General features: G+C 38.4%; 1 protein-coding gene across 2 annotated transcripts in view; it reads right to left on the bottom strand.

The window, feature by feature from the left end:
- The window catches only part of EXOC4 (exocyst complex component 4), an 827,540-nt gene that overhangs the window by 131,441 nt on the left and 672,921 nt on the right, over positions 1 to 23,178 (bottom strand). The window contains exon 13 of one of the 2 annotated variants that reach the window (XM_029234271.1): positions 16,158 to 16,313. In XM_029234271.1, coding sequence (XP_029090104.1) covers positions 16,158 to 16,313 — 156 coding nt within the window. Of the gene's footprint in view, positions 1 to 16,157; positions 16,314 to 20,021; positions 20,854 to 23,178 lie in introns of those variants that run through there. The other variant, XM_029234272.1, reaches the window with a different exon arrangement.

The raw sequence follows: 23,178 nt of genomic DNA, 5'->3' as shown, positions 1-23,178 counted from the left end.
ATTTTGCAGATATGATTAAGGTTAAGGACATAGAGATGGGGGGATTATCTGGGTGGACCAAATCTAATCACAAAGTGAAGAAGCTTTCCTAGCTGTGGTCAGGGAGAGAGAGGTGATGATGGAAGAAGGCTCAGAGACAGGCTAGGTTGCTGGCTTTGAAGATGGAGGAGGAGGCCACAGACCAGAGCGTGAGGTTGGCCTCCAGAAGCTGGAAAGGCAAGGAAATGGATTTTCCCCTAGAACCTCCAGGAAGGAACGAAGCCCTGCAGACACCTTGATCTTAGCCCAATGAGACCTGTATTGGACTTCTCGCCTACAGAACTATAAGAAAATGAATCCGTATTGTCTTAAGCCACTGGTAACCTGTTACGGCAGCAACATAAAGCACATGGTAATAATGCGGGTGAGTAGGAGAATGCCCTTGTTCTTGGGAGAGTCATGCTAAGAATTTAAGAGTAAAAAGTCATGATATCTTTAGCCTACTTTTAGATGATTTGGCAAGAGGGAAGTGTGTATATATATTTGGAGAGGAAACTGAGAGGGGATGGCAAGATGTTAACAGTCAGTAAATCTAAGTCAGGGTATATATGCAGTCATTGGAATGTTATTTCAACTTTTCTATGGGTTTAAAACTTTCCAAATTAAAACAAGTTTAAGTTTAGGGGAAAAAATCAGAAATGAGAAATAGATGGAAAATTGATGCACGTTTCAAAATCAGTATCTCCCCTGCCCAGAACAGTTCCTAGAACAGCAATCTCCTAGGAATTGCTTCCTAACTGGATCTCTTGACAGTACTCTTTAAGTTTCTTCCCAGTGTGCTGAGTTTCGGGAAACAAAGGTTTTGTATGAAGTACAACATGACTTGTATGGTGAGAATTTAATGCGCTAAATTAAAAACGTAAACAATATTACTGAAACCATCAGAGCTCTTGCAAACTGTTCACGCTGTTCTCCTTTCAGATCTGGAGAGAGAAAATTCAGCATGACAGCCAGTTATGTTCTGACATGTTCAATCCACGTAGGCATAAACGCAGATTTTCTTCTGTCATTTCATCTTTCTGTCCTTGTATAGGAATTCTGGAGTAGTTTATGTGCTATGTTCTCATGAGTGAGCACAGAAAAACTAGCATGCTCAAATAAGTCTCTTCTAGAAAAGAAAGGCTAGAGGTTTACCAAGGTGATGGCAGGGCAAAGGTCTAGAGACTGAAGCTCAGGCACCATTCTGCTACAGGCAGTTTTACCTCTACCTGGGTTCCCTGCCTGACAGACAGACACAAAAACATCACCCTTTTTATCAAAAGCCTGAATAGGCTGGGCTGGTGGCAAAACATCAGGGTTCAAACGGTGAGCCTCCAATTAAAGGCCAAGATTTTAATCACAGGTCAACAGAAGACGACTAGGTGATGAGTTCAAATACTACATTACAGGAGATTCATTATGTAGAAAAAACAACCCTGTTCCTATTTGACTCAGAACTACATAAGTCATTTGACAAGAAATGCTTTAAATTTTCTCTACAATCATAGTTTTAATTTAAGTTGCCATTTTTCTTCCTGGGAAGCATAACTTTTGTCCCTTTGCCTGTATAGTAGCAACATATTCTATACATTAAACAGTTAGCCTTTTTATTTGACTAATTTCCAATCATTAATGTAAAATGACAGCTCAGACTGTAACAGGTAAAGGTAAACAGTTAAGTATCTTCACCTTGTTATGAACTGAGATGTAGTCCCCCAAATTCATATGTTGAGGCTCCCAACCCCAAAATGATGGTATTTAGAGATGGGATCTTTCGGAGGTAGTTAAGTCATGATGAAGGTGGAGCCCTCATGATGGGATCAGTACCCTTATAAGAAGAAACCTGAGAGAAATCTCTTGTTCTCTCCTTGACCTGTGAGTTCACAGCAAGAAAATAGGCCTCTGCAAGCCCGGAAGAGAGCCTTTATCGGGAACTGAATTGGCCAGCACCTTGATCTTGGACCTCCCAGCCTCTAGGACAGTGAGAAATAAATTTCTGTTGTGTAAACCACCCAGTCCAGGGTATTTTGATAAGGCAGCCCGAGCAGACTAATATACACCCTATACTCTAAGACTCCTTCTATGCTATCCTTACTCTTATTTAACTCCTTTACTTGTATATCAAGTAGTACATGAGCACAGACATACAGTCACCAAGCATTTATTGAGCAACTGTTGTGTGTCTCACTCTAGGCCTGACATTCAACAACAAAATCCTAAAGCAATGATGCTAGAAGCATGGTTGTCATTAACCCTACTCCTCTGATGGTGCTGAATCCTGATCTGATCAAGGACCCTGGTTTCAAAAGCCTTTACAGGCACTTTCTGCTTTTATGACGATGTTTTTCTGGAAAACAATAATCGTCAATGACTTGACAAAGTTTTCTTATCAAAACAGCTTTATAATGGAAAGTTGTGATTCTGAGATATCAAATAAATAATGAATGTTTACCAAAAATATGCCAAAAATGTAAACATACTAAAACCAGAACCCTTAGTAGCTAAAAAAATAGAAAAATTATATTCAAAATTCTATAAAATGGACAGAATGTTCTAAGTGTACTGATATAAAGGGCTCCAACCTATTCTAAAGTGTAAATACACAACATAAAAACACAACTTTGGGCTTCCCTGGTGGCGCAGTGGTTGAGAGTCCGCCTGCCGATGCAGGGAACACGGGTTCGTGCCCCGGTCCGGGAAGATCCCACATGCCGCGGAGCGGCTGGGCCCGTGAGCCGTGGCCGCTGAGCCTGCGCATCCGGAGCCTGTGCTCCACAACGGGAGAGGCCACAACATTGAGAGGCCCGCGTACCACAAAAATAAATAAATAAATAATAAATAAAAAAATGAAATAGATAAAATGTAAAAAAAAAACAAAACAAAAAACCCCCACAGCTTTACTGGACATAAAATATGACCTAATATGCTAGTTAAAGCACACCCACACACACTCACAAAACCAGCCTATAAGTTTGAGAATCAAAGGTTGTCATTTACACAAGGGCTTAATCTCCAAAATATACAAACAGCTAATACAACTCAGTAACAAAAAAACAAACAACCCAATTGAAAAATGGGCAGAAGACCTAAACAGACATTTCACCAAAGAAGACATCCAGATGGCCAATAGGCACATGAAAAGCTGCTCAACATCACTGATTATTAGAGAAATGCAAATCAAAACTACAATGAGGTATCACCTCACACCAGTCAGAATGGGCATCATTAAAAGGCTACAAATAACCAATGCTGGAGAGGGTGTGGAGAGAAGGGAAGCCTCTTACACTGTTGGTAGGAATGTAAGTTGGTACAGCCACTATGGAGAACAGTATGGAGGTTCCTCAGAAAACTAAAAATGAATTACCATATGATCCAGCAATCCCACTCCTGGGCATATACCCAGACAAAACTATAATTTAAAAAGATACATGTACCCCTATGTTCACAGCAGCACTATTCACAATAGCCAGGACATGGAAGCAACCTAAATGTCCATCGACAGATGAATGGATAAAGATGTGGTACATATATACAATGGAATACTACTCAGCCATAAAAAGGAATGAAATAATGCCACTTGCAGCAACATGGATGGACCTAGAGATTATCATACTCAGTGAAGTAAGTCAGAAAGAGAAAGACACATGCCATATGATATCACTTATGTGTGGAATCTAAAATATCACACAAGTGAACTTATCTGTGAAACAGACTCACAGACACAGAGAACAGACTTGTGGTTGCCAAAGGGTGGAGTGGAGGAGGGGTGGATTGGGAGTTTGGGATTAGCAGATGCAAACTATTATATATAGAATGGATAAACAACAAGGTCCTACTGTATAGCACAGGGAACTATATTCAATAACCTGTGATAAACCATAATGGAAAAGAATATGAAAAAGGAAGTCCCACCTCTGCTGGGACTTTCAGAGCTGTGCAGTTTTTCTGCCAGGAGCCACTGTATATATATGCATAACTGCATCACTTTGCTGTACAGAAAAAATTAACACAACCTTGTAAATAGACTATACTTGAATAAAATAAAATTTTTAAAAAAGGTTGTTGTTTACAGATGAGGGATGGAGATGCAGAAGAGTGAGGGAACCTGGCTAAAGACACATGGAGAATTAGGGGTAGGGTGAGTAGGAGCTCAGGGCTCAGTCTCAGGGTTTTCTCCACATTCTGTGCCTCCCTTTTTGGTACCAAGTATATGAGTACACTGATATATATGTATGTAAGTACAGTGAAAAGTTCCATGAAAATCGATACTAGGTAACAACAAGCAAAGAGCGAATTGGGAAGCAGCACATTATTTTCAGGCTGATGGCACTGCTCAGAGTTCTGATTCAGATTCAACTTGGAATAAAGTTGCACTTGAAATCCTTGGTTAGCTTGGAACATGAATGCATCTTTCTTTAGCCAAGCCACTCAAATAAGCCTGGCTACTTTGTAGGATGTTGTCCAGCAACACAGGATATAAACAATAAGGTACCAGGCTTTTTTCCTGTAGGTGCTGGGACTTTCGGAGGTGCGCAGTTTTTCTGCCAGGAGCCACTGTTAAGTTTTGCATTCCTAGAAATAGCAATAGTTTTCTATAAAGAACATTTCTTAAGCTTCAAAACAGATTATCAACATATAGGATTAAAATAACCAATAATTACTTACTATAAGCTAAACATATACTTTGGTCTTTCAACTACCAAGAATTATTATAGCTTTCAAAGTCAAAATTTATACAGCACTGAACTTCCTCACAGAGTATTCCAGTTTATCGATGATTCTGGTTATTTCTCAAATTGCCATACAATTTCCTTTTGAGAATTTTAAATCTATTCAGAGCAGACACTAAACAACTGATCTCAAGCAATGGCAATAATTCTGAAACTGAGCAACTAAGTGTCATGTCTTCAAAGTAGCTCTCTGGGGAAGGGATTGAGCAATTGGTGGGGGGTCTTAGGAGGAAGACAAAGAAAGATATGGGAATCTCTGGGGCAAAGTATACTACAGAGAGGAGTAAATGCTTCACATAAAATTGGCAGAAAACTGAAGATGGCTTAAGATTATTTTTTCAGGGATAAAAAAATGTTAGAACGAGTGCATTTGTGAACAATTGGTGAACTGGCAGTGAATACTAACAGGGTTTGAGGACATGTGGAAAATTTTTTAAGCAAATAAAAATTTAAAAGCTAAGTACTAATTACTCATGGTTAAATAACCGATAATGATGAACAGTGATCCCCTGTCCCACCCCCGCCCTCAGTCTTATGCCCCACAAAGAAGCACCTACAACTTTTGAAAAAAAAACAATTTCTGTTTCTAATTCTTCCAGTGGTTATATCCACCACTGTTTATAATCTGTGGAAACTGCTATGCATTGCTACATTCATTTTAGAATTTTTATACTGACCTCCTGCTCCGTGGATGGGTGAGGAATTAGCTTACTTATGTCCCCTCTTCCCACCCCCCAATCATATCAATTTCCCCTTCTCAGTGTAGTTACATTATTATTTTTCATTTTTCTACTGGTCTCTTTTTAACATATTTACATATTATCTTTACCTCTAGCAGTAGTACTCACCCGGCTCTAAGGTGCTTATTTGCTTAACTGCCCCAAAGACTGTGAGCTCCTAACCCAGGAGCGAAGCAGGGTGAGATGCAGAAATGGAGAGGGTTATGGGGAGGAGATGCTGGAGGAGTTGACACCTGAGCTGTATCCTGAGAGCCGAACTGGACAGGTACAGGAGGCAGGGGTGGGATAAGCAGAGGGCATCTCAGGAAGAGGAAAGGATATAGGCAAACACATAGAGGGAGGAAAGAGTATGGTAGACTGGGGACAGGAGAAGGTTCAGTAAGATAGGGGCGAGAAGGCAAGGGGTCCTTCATCATCTGGCAGGGAAGTAAGCCTGCAGCAGAAAGCAGCTACCAGTAGAGATGGCGTGAGGGAGAGAATAGCAGGCACGGGACTTTTCAGTGGTGGGTGTGCACTGTCTCGTGTCTGCCCCTGGCTTAGCAACACCTCTTCTTGCTCCTACCCCAGAGAGATGGCAGGCATCCTTGCCACCATCACGATGGCACAGAACATCATTCTCAACCGCACTTTCTGAAGGGCTGAGTAGGACTAAATTAGAGGGATTAATTTTTTCTTTTATTAAGACTCCAAATGAGAGAAAGAGGAATGGTATTGAATGTACATCTAAGTTAAAGAAAAATAAATAAATAATTCCATGATCTAAAATTAAACAAAAAATAAAATGTAGAAAATACTACATTAGTGACTTTTTACTGATACTAATAGATAACTACAATCCTCAAATAACCATCTCAGTAGGCTAGCATTTATGCACTGTATAGAGGAAATTTACGTTTTCTTCATTTACTGCCAATTGTACGCTAACAAGAGTCATATCATTTTCATATAATAACAAAGTGCCTAATTCAATCATCTTGAACACTAATTGATATGTCTGTAGCTGAGACTTCAGTTAATTACCTGTCTTTTTTGTTTAATTTTGAGATTTAAATCTACTTCTCATCCAGTCTTGCCTGTCAGTGTCCTATATACGTCTATGACCTTCATCTCGTGTAATTGAAGGAAAAAAAACATCTTAGCAAAGCATTTTCTACTCTTGTACTTACTTAATATATTCATATTTTCTGATTCATCTTTCCTTTTATAATTATATTGTTAAAGTCACATTAAGCCTGCAGAGGTAGTGGAATAAATGTCTCTATTCTAATAAACATTTGTTCGAGCGAGCTAAAGTCTTTTTTTTTCCCTGCATCAGATCTTTTACTTATTCCTTCAAATTTTTCTAAAGATTCTTCAATGGCTGTAGTTATCTAGAACCTTTTAACAGTCATTGCTTACATTGTTTTGAGATGCTTTAAATTTCCAAGTGGGATTTTTCTGAAAATTATCTGTGCTCTACTTTCTTTCTTTTCTTTCCTCCCTTCCTCCCTTCCTTCCTTCTTTCTCTCTCTCTCTCTCTCTCTCTCTCTCTCCCTCTCTCCCTCCCTCTCCCTCTCTCCCTCCCTCCCTCTCTCTCTCTCTCTCTCCATCCCTCCCTCCCTCCCTCCCTCCCTCTCTTTCTGGCTGTGTTGGGTCTTTGGGTCTTTGTTTCTGTGCAAGGGCTTTCTCTAGTTGCAGCAAGCGGTGGCCACTCTTCATCGCGGTACGCAGGCCTCTCACTACCGCGGCCTCTCTTGTTGCAGAGCACAGGCTCCAGACATGCAGGCTCAGTAGTTGTGGCTCACAGGCCCAGTTTCTCTGCGGCATGTGGGATCTTCCCAAACCAGGGCTCGAACCCGTGTTCCCGGCATTGGCAGGTGGATTCTCAACCACTGCGCCACCAGGGAAGCCCGATTTTTATTTTTTTAATGTTTATTGTTTTTTATTGAGGTGATTTTAAAAAATGAATAAATAAATAAATTTATTTTTGGCTGCGTTGGGTCTTCGTTGCTGTGCACAGGCTTTCTCTAGTTGCAGCGAGTGGGAGCTACTCTTTGTTGCGGTGCACGGCCTTCTCACTGTGGTGGCTTCTCTTGTTGAGGAGCACAGGCTCTAGGCGTGTGGGCTTCAGTAGTTGTAGTACATGTGTTCAGTAGTTGTGGCTCGAGGGCTCTAGAGCGCAGGCTCAGTAGTTTTGGCACATGGGCTTAGTTGCTCCGTGGCATGTGGGATCTTCCTGCATCAGGGCTCGAACCTGTGTCCTGCATTGGCAGGTGGATTCTTAACCACTGCACCACCAGGGAACCCCCTGTGCTCTACTTTATTAGTACTATGTTTACATTTAAATACATTCCCAGGCTTACTAGATTTCTACTTCTCTTGTTTAATCTCAGCTGGATGAAGAAATTAAAGAAGTGTAAAGACCAACCAAAGGCAAAACCAAAACAGAACAAAAGAGATTAATTAATGGCAGTGCTGAGGGCTAGAACTCAGGCCTGTGAGCTTTCAAAAGGAACATGCTACTATCCATGTAACTTTCAGGGAGGCCACTGAAAGTATTTTCTTCCAATTAAGGCATTTGGCTCACCATTCTTTATACTTTAGTTTTTTTCATTTGAAGAGTGAATGATCCTTCCTATTTTTAAATTCAGTTTCATTCAGTCAATATTTATTGAAGGTCTTTAATGTACTATTAGGGTCCACAGAAGGTTAAAGTACAAACCTGCTTTCTGCTTCTATTCTGACTCTTTTTATTAAACATCTAATATAGAACTCATGCCAAACAAAGTCTTAGGAATTGCCTTGCTCTTTGAAAGTTCTTTAAGCACTCTGAGTTCATAATTTTGTAAAGTGACAAAAATCAGTCTTAACATATCACTCATTTGATCCTCCAGATGAAATAAATAGTTATCTTCTAAATAACTAAAAATAGCTAAAAATGTTGTTTAGTTTTTCTTCCTTATTCAGGTCTGTATCACACTATCTAAAACCTACATAATTTGTTTTATATCATTTTTATATTTTCATCTCTTTTGTATCCTTCTTTCTTTTTTCAACAATAATTGTTTTTTCTTTTCTTTGACTAGGCAAACATAAAGCTCAGAGGAAAGATAAGACAATCAGTTTTTAAAAATTTAATTTAATTATTTTTTATACAGCAGGTTCTTATTAGTTATCTATTTTATATATATATTAATGTATATATGTCAATCCCAATCTCCCAATTCATCCAAGACAATCAGTTTTAAAGCACTGTACATTTCTGGTTTCAATACAGTCTTTCCCTCAAATATCTGGATATTCTGTTACCAACCTGTTACTGGAAGGGAAAGAATGGGCAACAATATAATACATGAAATATAATACAATTAATTCTAATAATAACAAACTAAACCCAGGGTAAAAGCACCTGTACGGTAACTTTCTGCAACATTAGCAAGTTACGATTAAAATATCAGTCAAGAGGATGATGATCAATGAAAATGAAGGCATAAATCAAATGTCCAAAAGTACAAATTCCTCACCCAATTTAAGACGGGATGGTCACTCTGTGCTAGCTCTAGGAGCCAGACTACTTGGGCTCAAATTCTAGCTCTGTCAACTTAGAGGCTCTGTGAATTTGGGGCAGTTATTTAAGTTCTCTGTACCTGTTTCCTTATCTGTTGAATGGGAATAACAGTGCCTGAAACCACACAATGTTGCCATCAAATACAGGCACTGTCAACTTTGATTGTAATAGATTACACAATCTTTCCAGAAAACGTCTTTATCATTCATCTTTCTTCATGCTGGAGCTCAAGACTAATTTGTAAGTTTTATATATTCTTTGGCTTTTATCACCTGAATACTCTTGTCCTGGTCCTGCCAATCACATCTATCCACTTCAGGATTTTCAAACCTGGCTCTAGGGAAATGACTCTTATTCTTCGAAATTCTGGGGCCCTGAGTGAAATGGGGGTAACAGATTTGGGGGAATAGTCTCTAATGCACAGGGCCTCCCCACCCCCTTTACTTCTTCCAACACCTTAACTCTTCTGTTAATTACATGACCAGAAAACAGGACTGCTTTTATCAGTGGATATTCATTGATCTCAAAAGGATAACTATACACATATATATGACAGGTGCAAAGATAATGGGCTAGAAAGCCTGCTTTCAGCTTCTTTGGGAACAAAAGGATATTTGCTATTTTTCATTTTTCTATTAAAGTCCTGGCCTGACCTATTTTTTTCCTTTATTCAAAGTTAAGCCAGGAAATGATACATTTTATTTTTTAGTTAAAAAACAAGAATAGAAAAGGGCCTCGTTTAGTAATGAAGGGAGCATAACCTTTATTCAATGCAAAGGACACTGGATTCTATATTCATCTGGGCGCCAAATAGCTCTCTAAGCTTTAAAAACTAATTACAGGAAGAGAGTGTGATTTTTCAGTCTTTTTAGCTCATGCCACGCTCTGTGGTACTCTAATGTGTGAAAATCAAGGCTCTGTAACTCTACCACATTGGAATATCAATGAAGAGTCTTCCCCTCTACGTACCTTTGCTTTCAGGATAGAGAATATGACAGATTAAGAGAAAACAATCAATCACATACAAAACAAAATAGATCTAAAAAATTATTTTTCTTCTCTTAAAGTAAATAGAATTTGTTTTCAAACCATGTCTGTTTGCATGCAAAAACGTGGACAAATATCTCAGTCATAATGTTCAGTAAAATAAACCAGATACTATGGTGAAATTTACATAAAATTCAAGGACAGTCAAAACTAAACTATGGGGCTTCCCTGGTGGCGCAGTGGTTGAGAATCTGCCTGCCAATGCAGGGGACACGGGTTCGAGCCCTGGTCTGGGAAGATCCCACATGCCGCGGAGCAACTGGGCCCGTGAGCCACAACTACTGAGCTTGCGCATCTGGAGCCTGTGCTCCGCAACAGGAGAGGCCGCGACAGTGAGAGGCCCACACGCCGCGATGAAGAGTGGCCCCCGCTCGCCACAACTAGAGAAAGCCCTCGCACAGAAACGAAGACCCAACGCAGTCAAATAAATAAATAAATAAAATAGATTAAAAAAAAAAAAAAAAACCTAAACTATGGTGATAAAAGTCAGAATAGTGGTTACCTTGAGGTAACCTTCTGGGGTGCACGAAAAATTCTGTATTTTGATCAGGGAGGTGGTTACATGAGTAAAATCACACATAACATTTCTTTGAGTTATATACCTAAGATTGCATCTTACTTCATGGATATAATAATTCACCAAAAATTTTTTAAAAATATGTTTAATTTCCTTTGCCTTCAAATTTAAGATGGAAGGTGACAATGCAGTGAGAAAAAAGGAAATAAAGAAAGCCAAGAACTTAATTCTAGCTCTTCTAAATCAGAAGCATGAGGTGGTTTACAGACGTTCATCTCTGCATTAGCCTTCTCTTTCCTGAAATAGGGCTAGAAACCCTTCCCCTTAACTCTAAGCTATTGAAGATAACTAATAAAACTGATTGACAATCTCTTTGCAGGCATAAAAGGCAATAAGCCTAGGAACAACAGGAAGAAGGCTTACTTTCAGTTAAAGTAACTTGAAAAGTTGGGGAAAAATAATTATCCTCCAGAAGTTACTTCTAATACAACTACTCAGGTTACAGATGTATTAAATAAGTACACTTAAAGATCAATAGTGGGACTATGCTTACCCAGACCTCTTAGAAATCTAGCAGCAGGAAAACATGATGGTAACATGGCCTGACTCTCCCCTAAGGTCAGTCTGATTATTCCTAGTTGGCACTCTAATTCATCATGTCTCAATAATTCTTTACCTCTTTTGATAGAAAAAATCATGAGGCTACTCTCTTCTACTATTGTTATGACAACACGATCTAAATTAGGACGTGTAGAGAGCAGGGATAGGAAATATAATTTTAAGAGTGTATAACTTATTTCACATGCTAGGGAAAAACATATTCATCACAGTAAAAGTTTTAGAGAAAAACACCTCTGTGACTTTGGCATAAGAAAGGATTTCTAAATAGGAAACAAAATGTCCTATCTATTAAAGAAATAAATTTGACTTATTAAAATTTTAAAAGTCTGTTTATTAAAAGACACCATTAAGAGAGTGAAAAGGCAATTTGTAAAGTGGGGGAAGATGACATTATCTATCTATCTAACTCTTACCTACTATCTACCTACCTACCTACTACCTATCCATCACAAAGGAGTTACATCCAGATATATAAAGAATTCCTACAAATCAGTAGGGAAAAGACAGACAACCTAATTAAAAAATGGGCAGTAGATCTGAACAAATATGTTGTGAAAGTGGATATTCAAATGGCCAATAAATACCATAAAAGTACATTAAAATATGTTCAACTTTATTAGTCATGAGAGAAATGCATATTAAACCACACTGAGATACCTCTACAAATCTACTAGAAGGCCAAAATTAAAAAGATGGAAAATATCAAATATAGATGAGATACAGAGCAACTGGAACTTTCATACACTGCTATGAGAGTGCAAACTCTTACTACCAGTTTGGGAAACTATTTGGCAGTGTGCACTACAACTCAACATATGCATATGCTATGACCCGGCAATTTGACTCCTAAAATGTAAGCAATAGAAATATATACATATGATTACCAAGAGACATATAGTAGAATATACAAAGCAGCACTATTTGAAACAGTTTTAAATTAGAAAGTATCCAGGTACCCAACAGGAGAAAAATAAATGAATGCATATATACACACATAAACATTCAATAATACAATATTAAAGAAAATCTAGGGTGTACCCATATAATGGAATACAATATAGAGTACAGAGTAATAAGGACCTATACACAAGAATATAGATGAATCTTGTCAATATAATGTGGAACAAATAAAGCCAGTCATAAAAGAATATATAAGTGCATGATTCCATATAAAAAGGTCAGATACGGGTAATTTTCAGAGAGGAAAACGGTGACCATAAGGAAGCACGAGAAGGCTCACTATTGCTTTGTTCTGTTTCTTATTGCTATTATTCTGTTTCTTGATCTGGATACTGTTACACAATGAAAAGTATGAAAATTTGCCAAGCTGTGCCTTTGACATGTGCACATGTAAACTACAGGTAACATAAGCAGAGAGATGGAAACTCTAAGAAAGAATCAAAAGGAAATGCTAGAAATCAAACATGCCATAACGGAAATGAAGAATGTCTTTGACGGACTTATTTAATAGACTGGGCATAACCAAGGAAAGAATGAGTAAGCTTGAAGAAACATCAATAAAAATTTCCAAAATCGAAATCCAAAGAGAAAAAAGAATGAAAAGAGAACAGAATATCCAAGAACTGAGGAACAAATTCAAAAAGTTATAATGTATGTATAATGGGCATACCAGAAGGAGAAGAAAGAGAAAAAGAAACAAATATTTGAAGCAATAATGACTGAGAATTTCCCAAAACTAATGACAGACACCAAATCACAGATCCAGGGAGCTCAGCGATCACCAAGCATGAAACACACAGACACACACACACACACACACACCCCCCTATACCCAGGCATACAATACTCAAATGGCACAAAATCAAAAACAAAGGAACTCTGCAAGAAGCCATAGGAAAAAATTACCTTACCTACAGAAAAACAAGAATAAAAATTACATTGGACTTTTCTTCAAAAACCATGGAAGCAAGAATAGCAAAGTGAGATAATTAAAGTGTTAGAACAATCATCAACCTAGAATTTTGAACCCTACGAAATTACTCTTCAAAAGTAAGGGAAAAATGAACACTTTCTCCAACAAAAATTGAAGGAATTTGTCTTCAATAGACGTGCCTTACGAGAAATGTTAAAGAAGTTCTTTAGGGAGACTTGGACCTACATTAAAAAAGGAAGAGAATTAAAGAAAGAATAATAGAAGGTAAATAAAATCTTTTATTTCTCTTACTCTTAATTGATCTAACAGGTAACAGTTTGTTCAAAATAATAACAGCAACATTATGTACAGTGATTATAGCTTATGGATAAATGCAGTGAATGGCAGCAATGTTATAAGGGATGGGAGGAAATAATTGGGACTACTTTGTTATAAGGTACTTGCATTAGTTATAAACGTATGTTGCAAATTCTAGGGCAACCACTAAAAAAAGAAGTTAAGAAAAAAAGAAATATAATATATATACTAAGAGAGGAGAAAAAGTGGAACTATACAAGACACTCAGTTAAAACCAGACGGCAGAAAAGCACAATCCATTGTTTTAAAAATCATTAAGATTGCCTCCACTAAAATTAAAAACTTCTGCTCTACGAAAGACTCTGTGAAGAGAATCAAAAGACAAGGCATACACTGGGAGAAAATTTTTGTAAAACACCTATCAATTAAAGGACTGGTATCCAAAATATACAAAGGACTTTTAAAGTTCAACAGTAAGAAAACACATCACCCAATTTAAAAATGGTAAAAGATCTGAACAGATATCTCACCAAAAATATATATATAGTTATTAAATAAGCATATGAAAAGATGCTTAACATCATATGTCATTAGGGAAATACAAATTAAAACAATGAGATCACTACACACCTATTAGAATGTACCAAATCCAAAACACTGACAACACCACATGCTATCGAGGATGTGGAGCTGCAGGAACTCTCATTCATTGTTGGTGGGAATGCAAAATGGTACGACCACTTTGGAATACAGTTTGGCAATTTCTACAAAAACTAAACATACTCTTGACATACATCAATGTGATCTAGCAATCACATTCCTTGGTATTTACCCAAGTGAGCTGAAAACTTACATCCACAAAAAACCCTGAACACGAATGTTTATAGCAGCTTTATTTATAATTGCCAAAACTTGGATGCAACCAACAAATCCTACAGTAGGTGAATGAATAAACAAATTATGGTATGTCCATACAATGGAATATTATTCAGAGATTAAAAAAGAGCTACCAAGCCACCAAAAGACATGGAGGAAACTTAAGTGTGTACGGCAAGGCAAAAGAAGCGAATCCGAAAAGGCTATGTATTGTATGATGCCACCAACTATACGACATTTAGGAAAAGGCAAAATTACGGAGACAGTTTAAAAAAAAAAAAAAAAAAAAAAAGGTTGCCAGGGGTTGGAGGAGAGGAAGGCTGGGGTGAATAGGAGGAGCACAGAGGATTTTTAGGGCAGTGAAACTATTATTCTGCGCGATACTGAAATGGTTACCTTCACTGTAACCAATGAATGGGTACACTCATTATACATTTCTCAAAACTCACAGAATGTACAACACAAAGAGTGAACCCTAATGTAAACTACAGACTTAGTTAATAATAATGTATCCATATTAGCTTACCAATTTTAACTAACATACCACATTACCGTAAGATATTAAAAATAGAGGAAATTGGGGGGGGTGAGGGTGAGTGATGGGATATATGGGAACTCTGTGTTTTTCACTCAATATTTTCTGTAAACCTAAAACTGCTACCTCATTCAAATAAAGTCTATTAACTAAAAAATAAATTATGCACATATAATATAGTTTTCTTATAACAATATAACTAGCTGACAAGTTTTTCTGAGATAATGTGAATGATGAGGAAGAAACCATAAACAGGAAGACTTTAGGTTAAATTACAGGTGAACTTTTGAGTCTCACGATTTTGAGAAAGTTTTAAATGGCACTATAGCAATTTTTCATAATAAAATGTCGGTAAAAATATGGCACCATAGTGTACGGATACGGTTAACTTTGTGAACGGTAAAGACCTATTTATCTATAGTTGCAACTCACATTCTGAGAGAGATGAGCTCACAGTCCTATGATGACTTAAGAGTAAAATATTGGTCACTACTTCTTTTATTCTTTTTCTGGTCTTTGCTTCCTTAAAGTGCTTTTACTTTATTTCTCTTTTTTTTTTTGTTTTTTTTACTATTTATTCATTCACGTGGATAGCAAAAGACAATAAGAATAAACTTACTTTTAATGTGACAAAATACTACCTCCACTTTTTCCCCTACTTTACACAGCTCTAAAATGACAGAGGTGAAAATATTTCACTGTGGCAAGCGAGCCATGTGAAAATGAGTAGCTTCATCAAATTAGGCTACATTTTCATGGCTAAGTAAGAAATTTAAATTGTGCAAAGGTAAAAGTTGAGTGATAAAGTTGAAAGCGAGACCTTACTTTTGTCAAAATAAGTAGAAAACAATTGGATACACTATACATGAACAAACGTGGGAAGCACATATATATTTCCGGAAAGTTCAACTGACAGTTCTGTGAACTAAAGAACATGCTAAGAACAATTGTAACACACTTATGGGCAGGTAATTGTCATGTTTCCAAGGTATGGCACAAAACAAGGGCCATACAGCTTTGTTGAATAAATAAATGAATTAATGAATAAACTATGAGCTTCCCTAAGAAGGGAGAATGACCTACAAAGTAAAAAATATTTTAACTTGATTTAGCAATGCTCCAAATTTGATTCACATCAATCCCTTCCTTCTAAAGTTTTGAGCACAAGCCATACTTGCACAGGAAATGAGGTGTACAATAGAAATGGACTTTACTAAGTTCAGTTCATTGCTGTTTGATATTTAGAAATGGTCAAAATTTCATGTAGGAAAGAATTAGCTAAATGGATATTTTTCTTCCCATGTTTAGTACAACTTAGAAAATAGACCATTTTACCTTATGAAATCTTCTTCTTCTTCTCTCTTTGGCCTCAGCTGTTTGGGTTGAGCCATGTTAATCCAGTTTGGTAGAGATTTCAAGAGCCTGCTGATATCATCATCTTTTGCCCAAGATGCACTGATGACAAGTTTTTCTTCTGACTGGACAATGCCCCTAAACACGACCAACAGAAAAGACACACTTCAGGACACTGCCTGGCTTCCAGTTAGCATTTTCCATCCACCTTTGCTGCAGAAAAAAAGATACCATGTCCACCTCTCCTATTAACATAATCCATTATCTAGTTGGAAGCATGACATCCGTGAATAGGTCACTTTTGTGGGAAACATCATTCCTAGATTCCATTTTTAGTTTCTTCATTGTTGAGTAATTATGAAACTAATAATATTAATTAGTTCCCCTTATCACAGTTAATCCCTTAGAATAAATGAAAGTGTATGGGAGGTTTGGGGGGTGGGGGTAGGTAGGGATTCTTTCGAGAAAGATGTTGAACAAATAAAAAGTGGGTTAACCATACAAAAGAGTGCAATTAAATAATTGCACAATAACATAAATGATACCTGAAAGGTGATGGAAGTGTTACAAAAAGTTGGTCTCTGACCTCTTGGTTTAAACTACCAATTAGCTCTACTTGAAGGTGTTTTTTGAACCATGGATACCCCTCTATTCAAAGTAAATCTACCATCACAGAGAAATCTTCTGCCCCTGATGTAAGGCAGAAAAGTCTTTGATTATTGCTCTCTCCAGTGGGCTTTGACAAATGACCTAGAGTGACAGGCTTCAACTCCTTTAATAGGGCCCATGGGTGAGCTATTAACATGGCTCTTTCCAAAATGTACTTGTAAATTCACTGTAAACGTTCAATTTCAACTTAACTAAGAAGCTTCCCTTTCTGTTCAACATTTCTGTCACTATAACTAATTTCAATGGTCTAAAAATCCCCCTCAGCAATTCTAGGTGACAGAATGACATTTATTTATGAAGGGACTGCTAATTAGCTGGCTAGTCCTCTGAAGTTGACCAAGACTATAGGAGGTTTTCCCCACCATCACAGGCAGGAATTTATGTCGGTATAAGGGTTATACTGAAGAACATCATGTGCTTCTGAATATACAATATATACACGGTGTATATGCTTGGATGTACGGTAAAATCTCCTTTACCCAACAGACAATTAATGTTTGTAGACAGAAGTTGTTGATGCCTAAAAACCTTGACTCATGACAACCTAACTTGAGGTAACAAGATTTCATGATGTAGGGAGCAATACTGCCCTGGTAATCTGAAAATAAGCTAGAATAAATAAGAGAACCATAGTTGAATTCTTCTAACTCACTACAAGCAAAAGTTTTCTAATAGTAACTATGGTCAGCAATACAAAAATTAGACTACAGAACCTTCTTCCCTGGGATCTCTCAAATTACCCTGACTGATATCTTCCATTTCTGTTTTTTCTTTGTTATTTTCTTGCATCGCTTCTCAATATTTATGGATTAATCCCACAATATAATTTTTACACTCTTATATGTGGGGTGCCGGATTCAGTCTTACAGAATGGCACCATCTCAAATTTATGCTATTCCACAGCAGAAGAATCCTCAACATTCTTTGGCATTCTTTTTACCTGCCTCTGATCGACCTCCTCTCTCGTTTGCCCTATGGCTATTTTTAAAAAATATATACATACTTTTTGAATTTTATTTATTTTTTTATACAGCAGGTTATTATCTATTTTATACATATTAGTGTATATATGTCAATCCCAATCTCCCAATTCATCACACACACACCCCACCAGCTTTTCCGCCTTGCTGTCTAGAAAAGGGAAACCTCTTCACTGTTGGTGGGAATGTAAAGTGATACAGCCACTATGGAGAACAGTACGGAGGTTCCTTAAAAACTAAAAATAGAACTACCATACGACCTAGCAATCCCACTACTGGGCATATACCCAGAGAAAACCATAATTCAAAAAGACACTTGTAGGACTTCCCTGGTGGCACAGTGGTTAAGAATCTGCCTGCCAACGCAGGGGACACAGGTTCGAGCCCTGCTCCGGGAAGATCCCACATGCCGCGGAGCAACTAAGCCCGTGCGCCACAACTACTGAAGCCCATGCACTCTAGAGCCTGAGTGCCGCAACTACTGAAGCCCGCGCGCCTAGAGCCTGTGCTCCGCAACAAGAGAGGCCGCCACAATGGGAAGCCCGCGCACGGCAATGAAGAGTAGCCCCGCTCGCCGCAACTAGAAAGAAAAGCCTGTGCGCAGCAACAAAGACCCAACGCAGCCAAAAATAAGTAAATAAATAAATTTATTTTTTAAAAAAAGACACTTGCACTGTTCACTGCAGCACTATTTACAATAGCCAGGTCATAGAAGCAACCTAAATGTCTATGGCTATTTTTTAAACCTTTGCCCTTTCTTTATCTCATTGCTTATCCCCCCGCATTCTTCCCATCCGCCAAAGAAAGGAGGAGACCTAATTATATACTTTCAAACATCCCACCTCCGATCCCCCACAGAAATACTTTCAAATCTGTTTCATTCTCCACTCCCAGTAATCCCTCTACCTAGGCTCTGGAGGATCCTTTCCCCACCCCGCAACGATCCTCCCCCTTTTTTTCTGCATATTTAGGGTCTCTCTCAATATATTCCTCAATCCCGTGTTAATTTTTTAAATGAATGAATGACTGAATCTCTTTTTTTTTTTTTTTTTGCGGTACGCGGGCCTCTCACTGTTGTGGCCTCTCCCATTGCGGAGCACAGGCTCCGGACGCGCAGGCTCAGCGGCCATGGCTCACGGGCCCAGCCGCTCCGCGGCATGTGGGATCTTCCCGGACCGGGGCACGAACCCGTGTCCCCTGCATCGGCAGGCGGACTCTCAACCACTGCGCCACCAGGGAAGCCCCTGAATGTCTTTCTTGATCTAGCATTTGTCTCTAGTAAAGCTCCTCTCTCTCCTTCACACACACTGTCATCAAATGAGTGCAGCCTCCACTCACTGACGTTACTTTCTCACCTGCTGTTCACTTTTTCAACTCGTGAAGTCTCCCTCCAGGATCTACTCTATGATTTAACCCATCTATTCCTTCTTGCAAATTTTTCAATGATCATATGTTTTACTTCTAGACAAATGCACTGGCTTCCCCCCTCCAAACTCTCCTGTGCTTGTATTATGAATTCTGTTCCTTCTTTTATCTCTTTGAATATTTTAAAAACAGTAATTGTAAAGTTCTTTTTATGTGTCCCTGTATTTTTTGGTAATTCTTTGGATGTCAAATGTCCTATCAGCTGCATTTTCCTTCTTTTCTCATGATGGTGAGTTTTCTCATGGTCTGCTCTGCTGGTCTGCAAGCTCTACCTCAGTGGGACATGTCCTCTGTAGGAATCCCACATTTGCCCTGCATTTTGGAGATGTCACTCTTAGGTGGGTTGCATTTGCCTCTCCTGGATCCTAAAGGTTTCACCAGTTCCAAATAAGATTTTAAGATTCTTTTTTCCTTCCTTGTCTTGGCTTAAAATTTTCTCTCCCTACATGGGTGGTACAAATTGAGGTCCTTACTTGCACATGTCACATATGTAGGATTCTGATTTCTTTTAGGGGCCACTTTTCTACTCCAAGTAGAGTGGCTCATTCTCAAGCACAGAGTTTTCCTGGTTCCATTTATAGGTGGAAAAACCCCATGCACAACTTCTGCACTGATAAAATTTCAGGCCACGCAGGTGTTAATATGCTAGGCCCCTATTGGGTCTTCACCTCTGCTATGGTCTGAATGTTTGTGTCCCCCCAGAATTCACATGTTAGAATCCTACCATCAATTTGACAGTATTTGGAGGTAGGGCCTCTAGGAAGTGATTAGGTCATGAGGGTGGAGCCCTCATGAATGGGATTAATGACTTATAAAAGAGATCCCACAGAGTTCCCTAGCCCCTTCCGCCAGGTGATAATGCAATGAGCAGTCTGCGACCTGACTCTTCCAGCACTATGATCTTGGACTCCAGCCTCCAGAACTGTGAGAAATAAAATTCTGTTGTTTATTAGCCACCCAATCTTTGGTATTTAGTTATAGCAGCCCAGACAGACAAAGACAACCTCTATATGTGGTCCTGATACCTTTGTGGGCCTCTCAACTTCAACATTTGCTTGTTGCTATGGCTTTTGGTTCCTCCTTCATTTGAGGCATGTGGAAAATTTTCTTTCTTTTGAATTTGGTTACATATTTAAAATATATTCTTAAAGATACATATTTTTATCTGGACTTTCTATGTATTAGGAGTAGGAAAAGGGTTTCCTAAATCTATCCACTCCACACTTCTAACTGAAGTCAAAATTCAGTATTAAATCAATTGCATTTAGGGTTCTAGAACCACCGGTTCCCTGACACTGCTGTACCAATCCGTGGGTATCTTTTTTTACTTTATACTCTGATTATTCAGAAGCATCTGATCCTTTTGACTATTCCCTTCTTAAAATATTACTCCTTTGGCAACCACATCATCATCTTCTCCCAAGCTCTTTCTTAGTCGAACTGAGGGTCCTTTTCCTCTGTCCATACTTCACATGTTGGTATTCCACAGCATTCTGCATGTCTCACCTGGGCAATCTCATCTTCTTGCCAGACGTGACCCACCTGTATTCCAAAGACTCCCAAATTAATATCTTCAGGGCTGCCCTCTCTTCTAAGTCTCGGATCTGCATATACAAAGGTTAACAGGAGAACTGAACTTGGAAGTCCTACCAGCTATTTAAATTAGAGTCAAAGGAGCTCATTTATTATCCACCTTTCCATCTCCCACTGAACATCTAGTATTCCCTATTTTGGTCAACAGTCCAACCATCCATCCTGTTATTTAAGTCAGGAACTCGGAGTCATCCTCATTACCCATAGATACCGTAACCTCCCAATTCCATCTGCTTAGTAACTTATAAATCTGTTGTTTCCTGTCCAGGTTCACTGCCCTTAGCCTATATTTAGACCCTCATCATTTTTCACTTGGACTTGGCAGTAACCTTATAACTGGGTGTCTTGCCTGGAGCTTCAAGACCATCAGTCCAACTCACCAAATTAGTCAGAAGAATCATTTTTCTAAAACTGTACAAATGCAGTCATGTTTTTTCCTTCTTAGAATTCTTCACTGATTCCTAATTCTAAGACCAAGTCCAAACCTAGCAAGGCATGAACATCTACCTTTTCAACTTCATCTCCTGCTACTGCTTTCCTCTTTTGTCTCTGTTCACTACTCCCAGTCAAATCCCTGCCTGTGTTGGCTCAACACCCTACCTGCAGTGAGTATTCTAATGGTTTTTGAAGGGGATATACTGTTTCCTGCTTGTATGTATTATCTCTGCCCAGAGAGCCTTTTTCCATCTTCCTTGTTTGCCTCTACTGATCAAACATTACCTCGGCTCTTCCCTTGGGACAGCTGAGTCCTTTCTTTTGTACCATATCACCTTTTACCTGAGGTTTTCAATCTTGACTGCACCTGGGGAGCTTTAAAGAAAACAAAAAAGTACTGGACGCCCAGGCCACTTCTAAGACCTAGTAAATCAGAATCTCTGGGGATGGGACCCAGGCATCAGAATTTTTAAAAGTTTCCCAGGTGATTCCAATGTACACTCAAAGGTGAGAACCACTGCCTTACACACACCTCTGCTCTCAGTGGTCCTACCACACTTCTTTACAAGTTGGCATCCCCTACTAGATGATGAGTTCTCTGAGGACAGAGTTGATTTCTCATTAGCTTTTGGCTAGCGCCTAGCACAATACCTGGTATTTGGAAAGTGTATAAGAACTGAACTGGACATAAAAATAAGCCCTCTTCAGTTTTACGAGACTGGGTAACTGATTAAGCTAAAACCATTTTAGTGGTTTTCCTTTACTATTTCTCTGCACTGAACGACTAAGGTGAGCCATCAAGCCATCTGGCATTTTGACCAAATTACAGATCACTTTGCCATGGTCTCTCTATACCTGTCTGAATTCAGTACGAGTCAGAATAATGAATACAGGTGTGTCTCCTTCTGGAAAAAAAAAAGTCCAACATAAAAAAGTCCTGACTCAAGACAAATGAACCAAGGAGTGATTATTGTCAAACCTTCCCCTTCACTTATTCATAGGTGGCCTATTACTGGACAGTCTCCTCAACACCTCACTTTCTCTGGGAGGACTCTGTGGACTATGTCAGCCTACAGTAATCTTCCCCTTTGGAAAGCAAATGAATAAAAGCCTTCCTTTTATACTTACTGTTTATAACCTCATAATTAGGACTCTGTCCAACACAATGGGTTGGACAAACTATGGTCTGTCTGTCAAATCTGCCCCATTAGCTTACTTTGTATGTGTTGTAAGCTATGAATACGGTTGACATTTTTAAATGTTTTTTTCTTAATCTAAAGAAGAAGAATATTTTGTGACATGTAAAAATTATATAAAAGTTAAGTTTCAGTGTCCATAACTATAAAGAACTGTGGCTGACCGGTTCAATTCCTCTTATACCCACACTACAAGTCAAATTCTGCCCCACAGAGTTAGAAGTCCAAACTCAACTCAGTTTTCTTTGAGCCCATCCATCCTGGCCCCCATCTGCCCCAGGGTTCAGGAGACAGTTTGGGTCTGTACATGTGAGATGGTACTGTACGTTTTCAGGATCTAGAATTTTTCATTTTAGCACTCGCTGGAATGAAAAAATTAGCTTAGTGGGATACTATGTTAAAGGTACTCACATCATTTACTTATGTATTTTTTTAAGACTGGTTTAATTCAATAATATGGTATTATATTACTGCCTTCACTAATATTCATAGATCCTGTCTTATTAAAAAACAGTAATCCAAATTAACTAGCACGCTGCCTACCTATATATTGCCCTCAACAATAAATTATTAATTCATATTGTAATGAACATCAATCCCAAAAGCAATTCCAAATATTCTGATTTGAAATATTAGCACTGATTAGCAACATACGATTACCCTAAAGGGAATTTTTCATTCAAATGGCAAAGTTCCCATCCTAAC

Source organism: Monodon monoceros, unplaced genomic scaffold (assembly GCF_005190385.1).
Source record: "Monodon monoceros isolate NGI ecotype Baffin Bay Population unplaced genomic scaffold, NGI_Narwhal_1 Super_Scaffold_2, whole genome shotgun sequence".
Classification (NCBI taxonomy): domain Eukaryota; kingdom Metazoa; phylum Chordata; class Mammalia; order Artiodactyla; family Monodontidae; genus Monodon; species Monodon monoceros.
The sequence above is the reverse complement of the archived record's forward strand: the minus strand, read 5'-3'. Positions and strand labels throughout refer to the sequence as shown.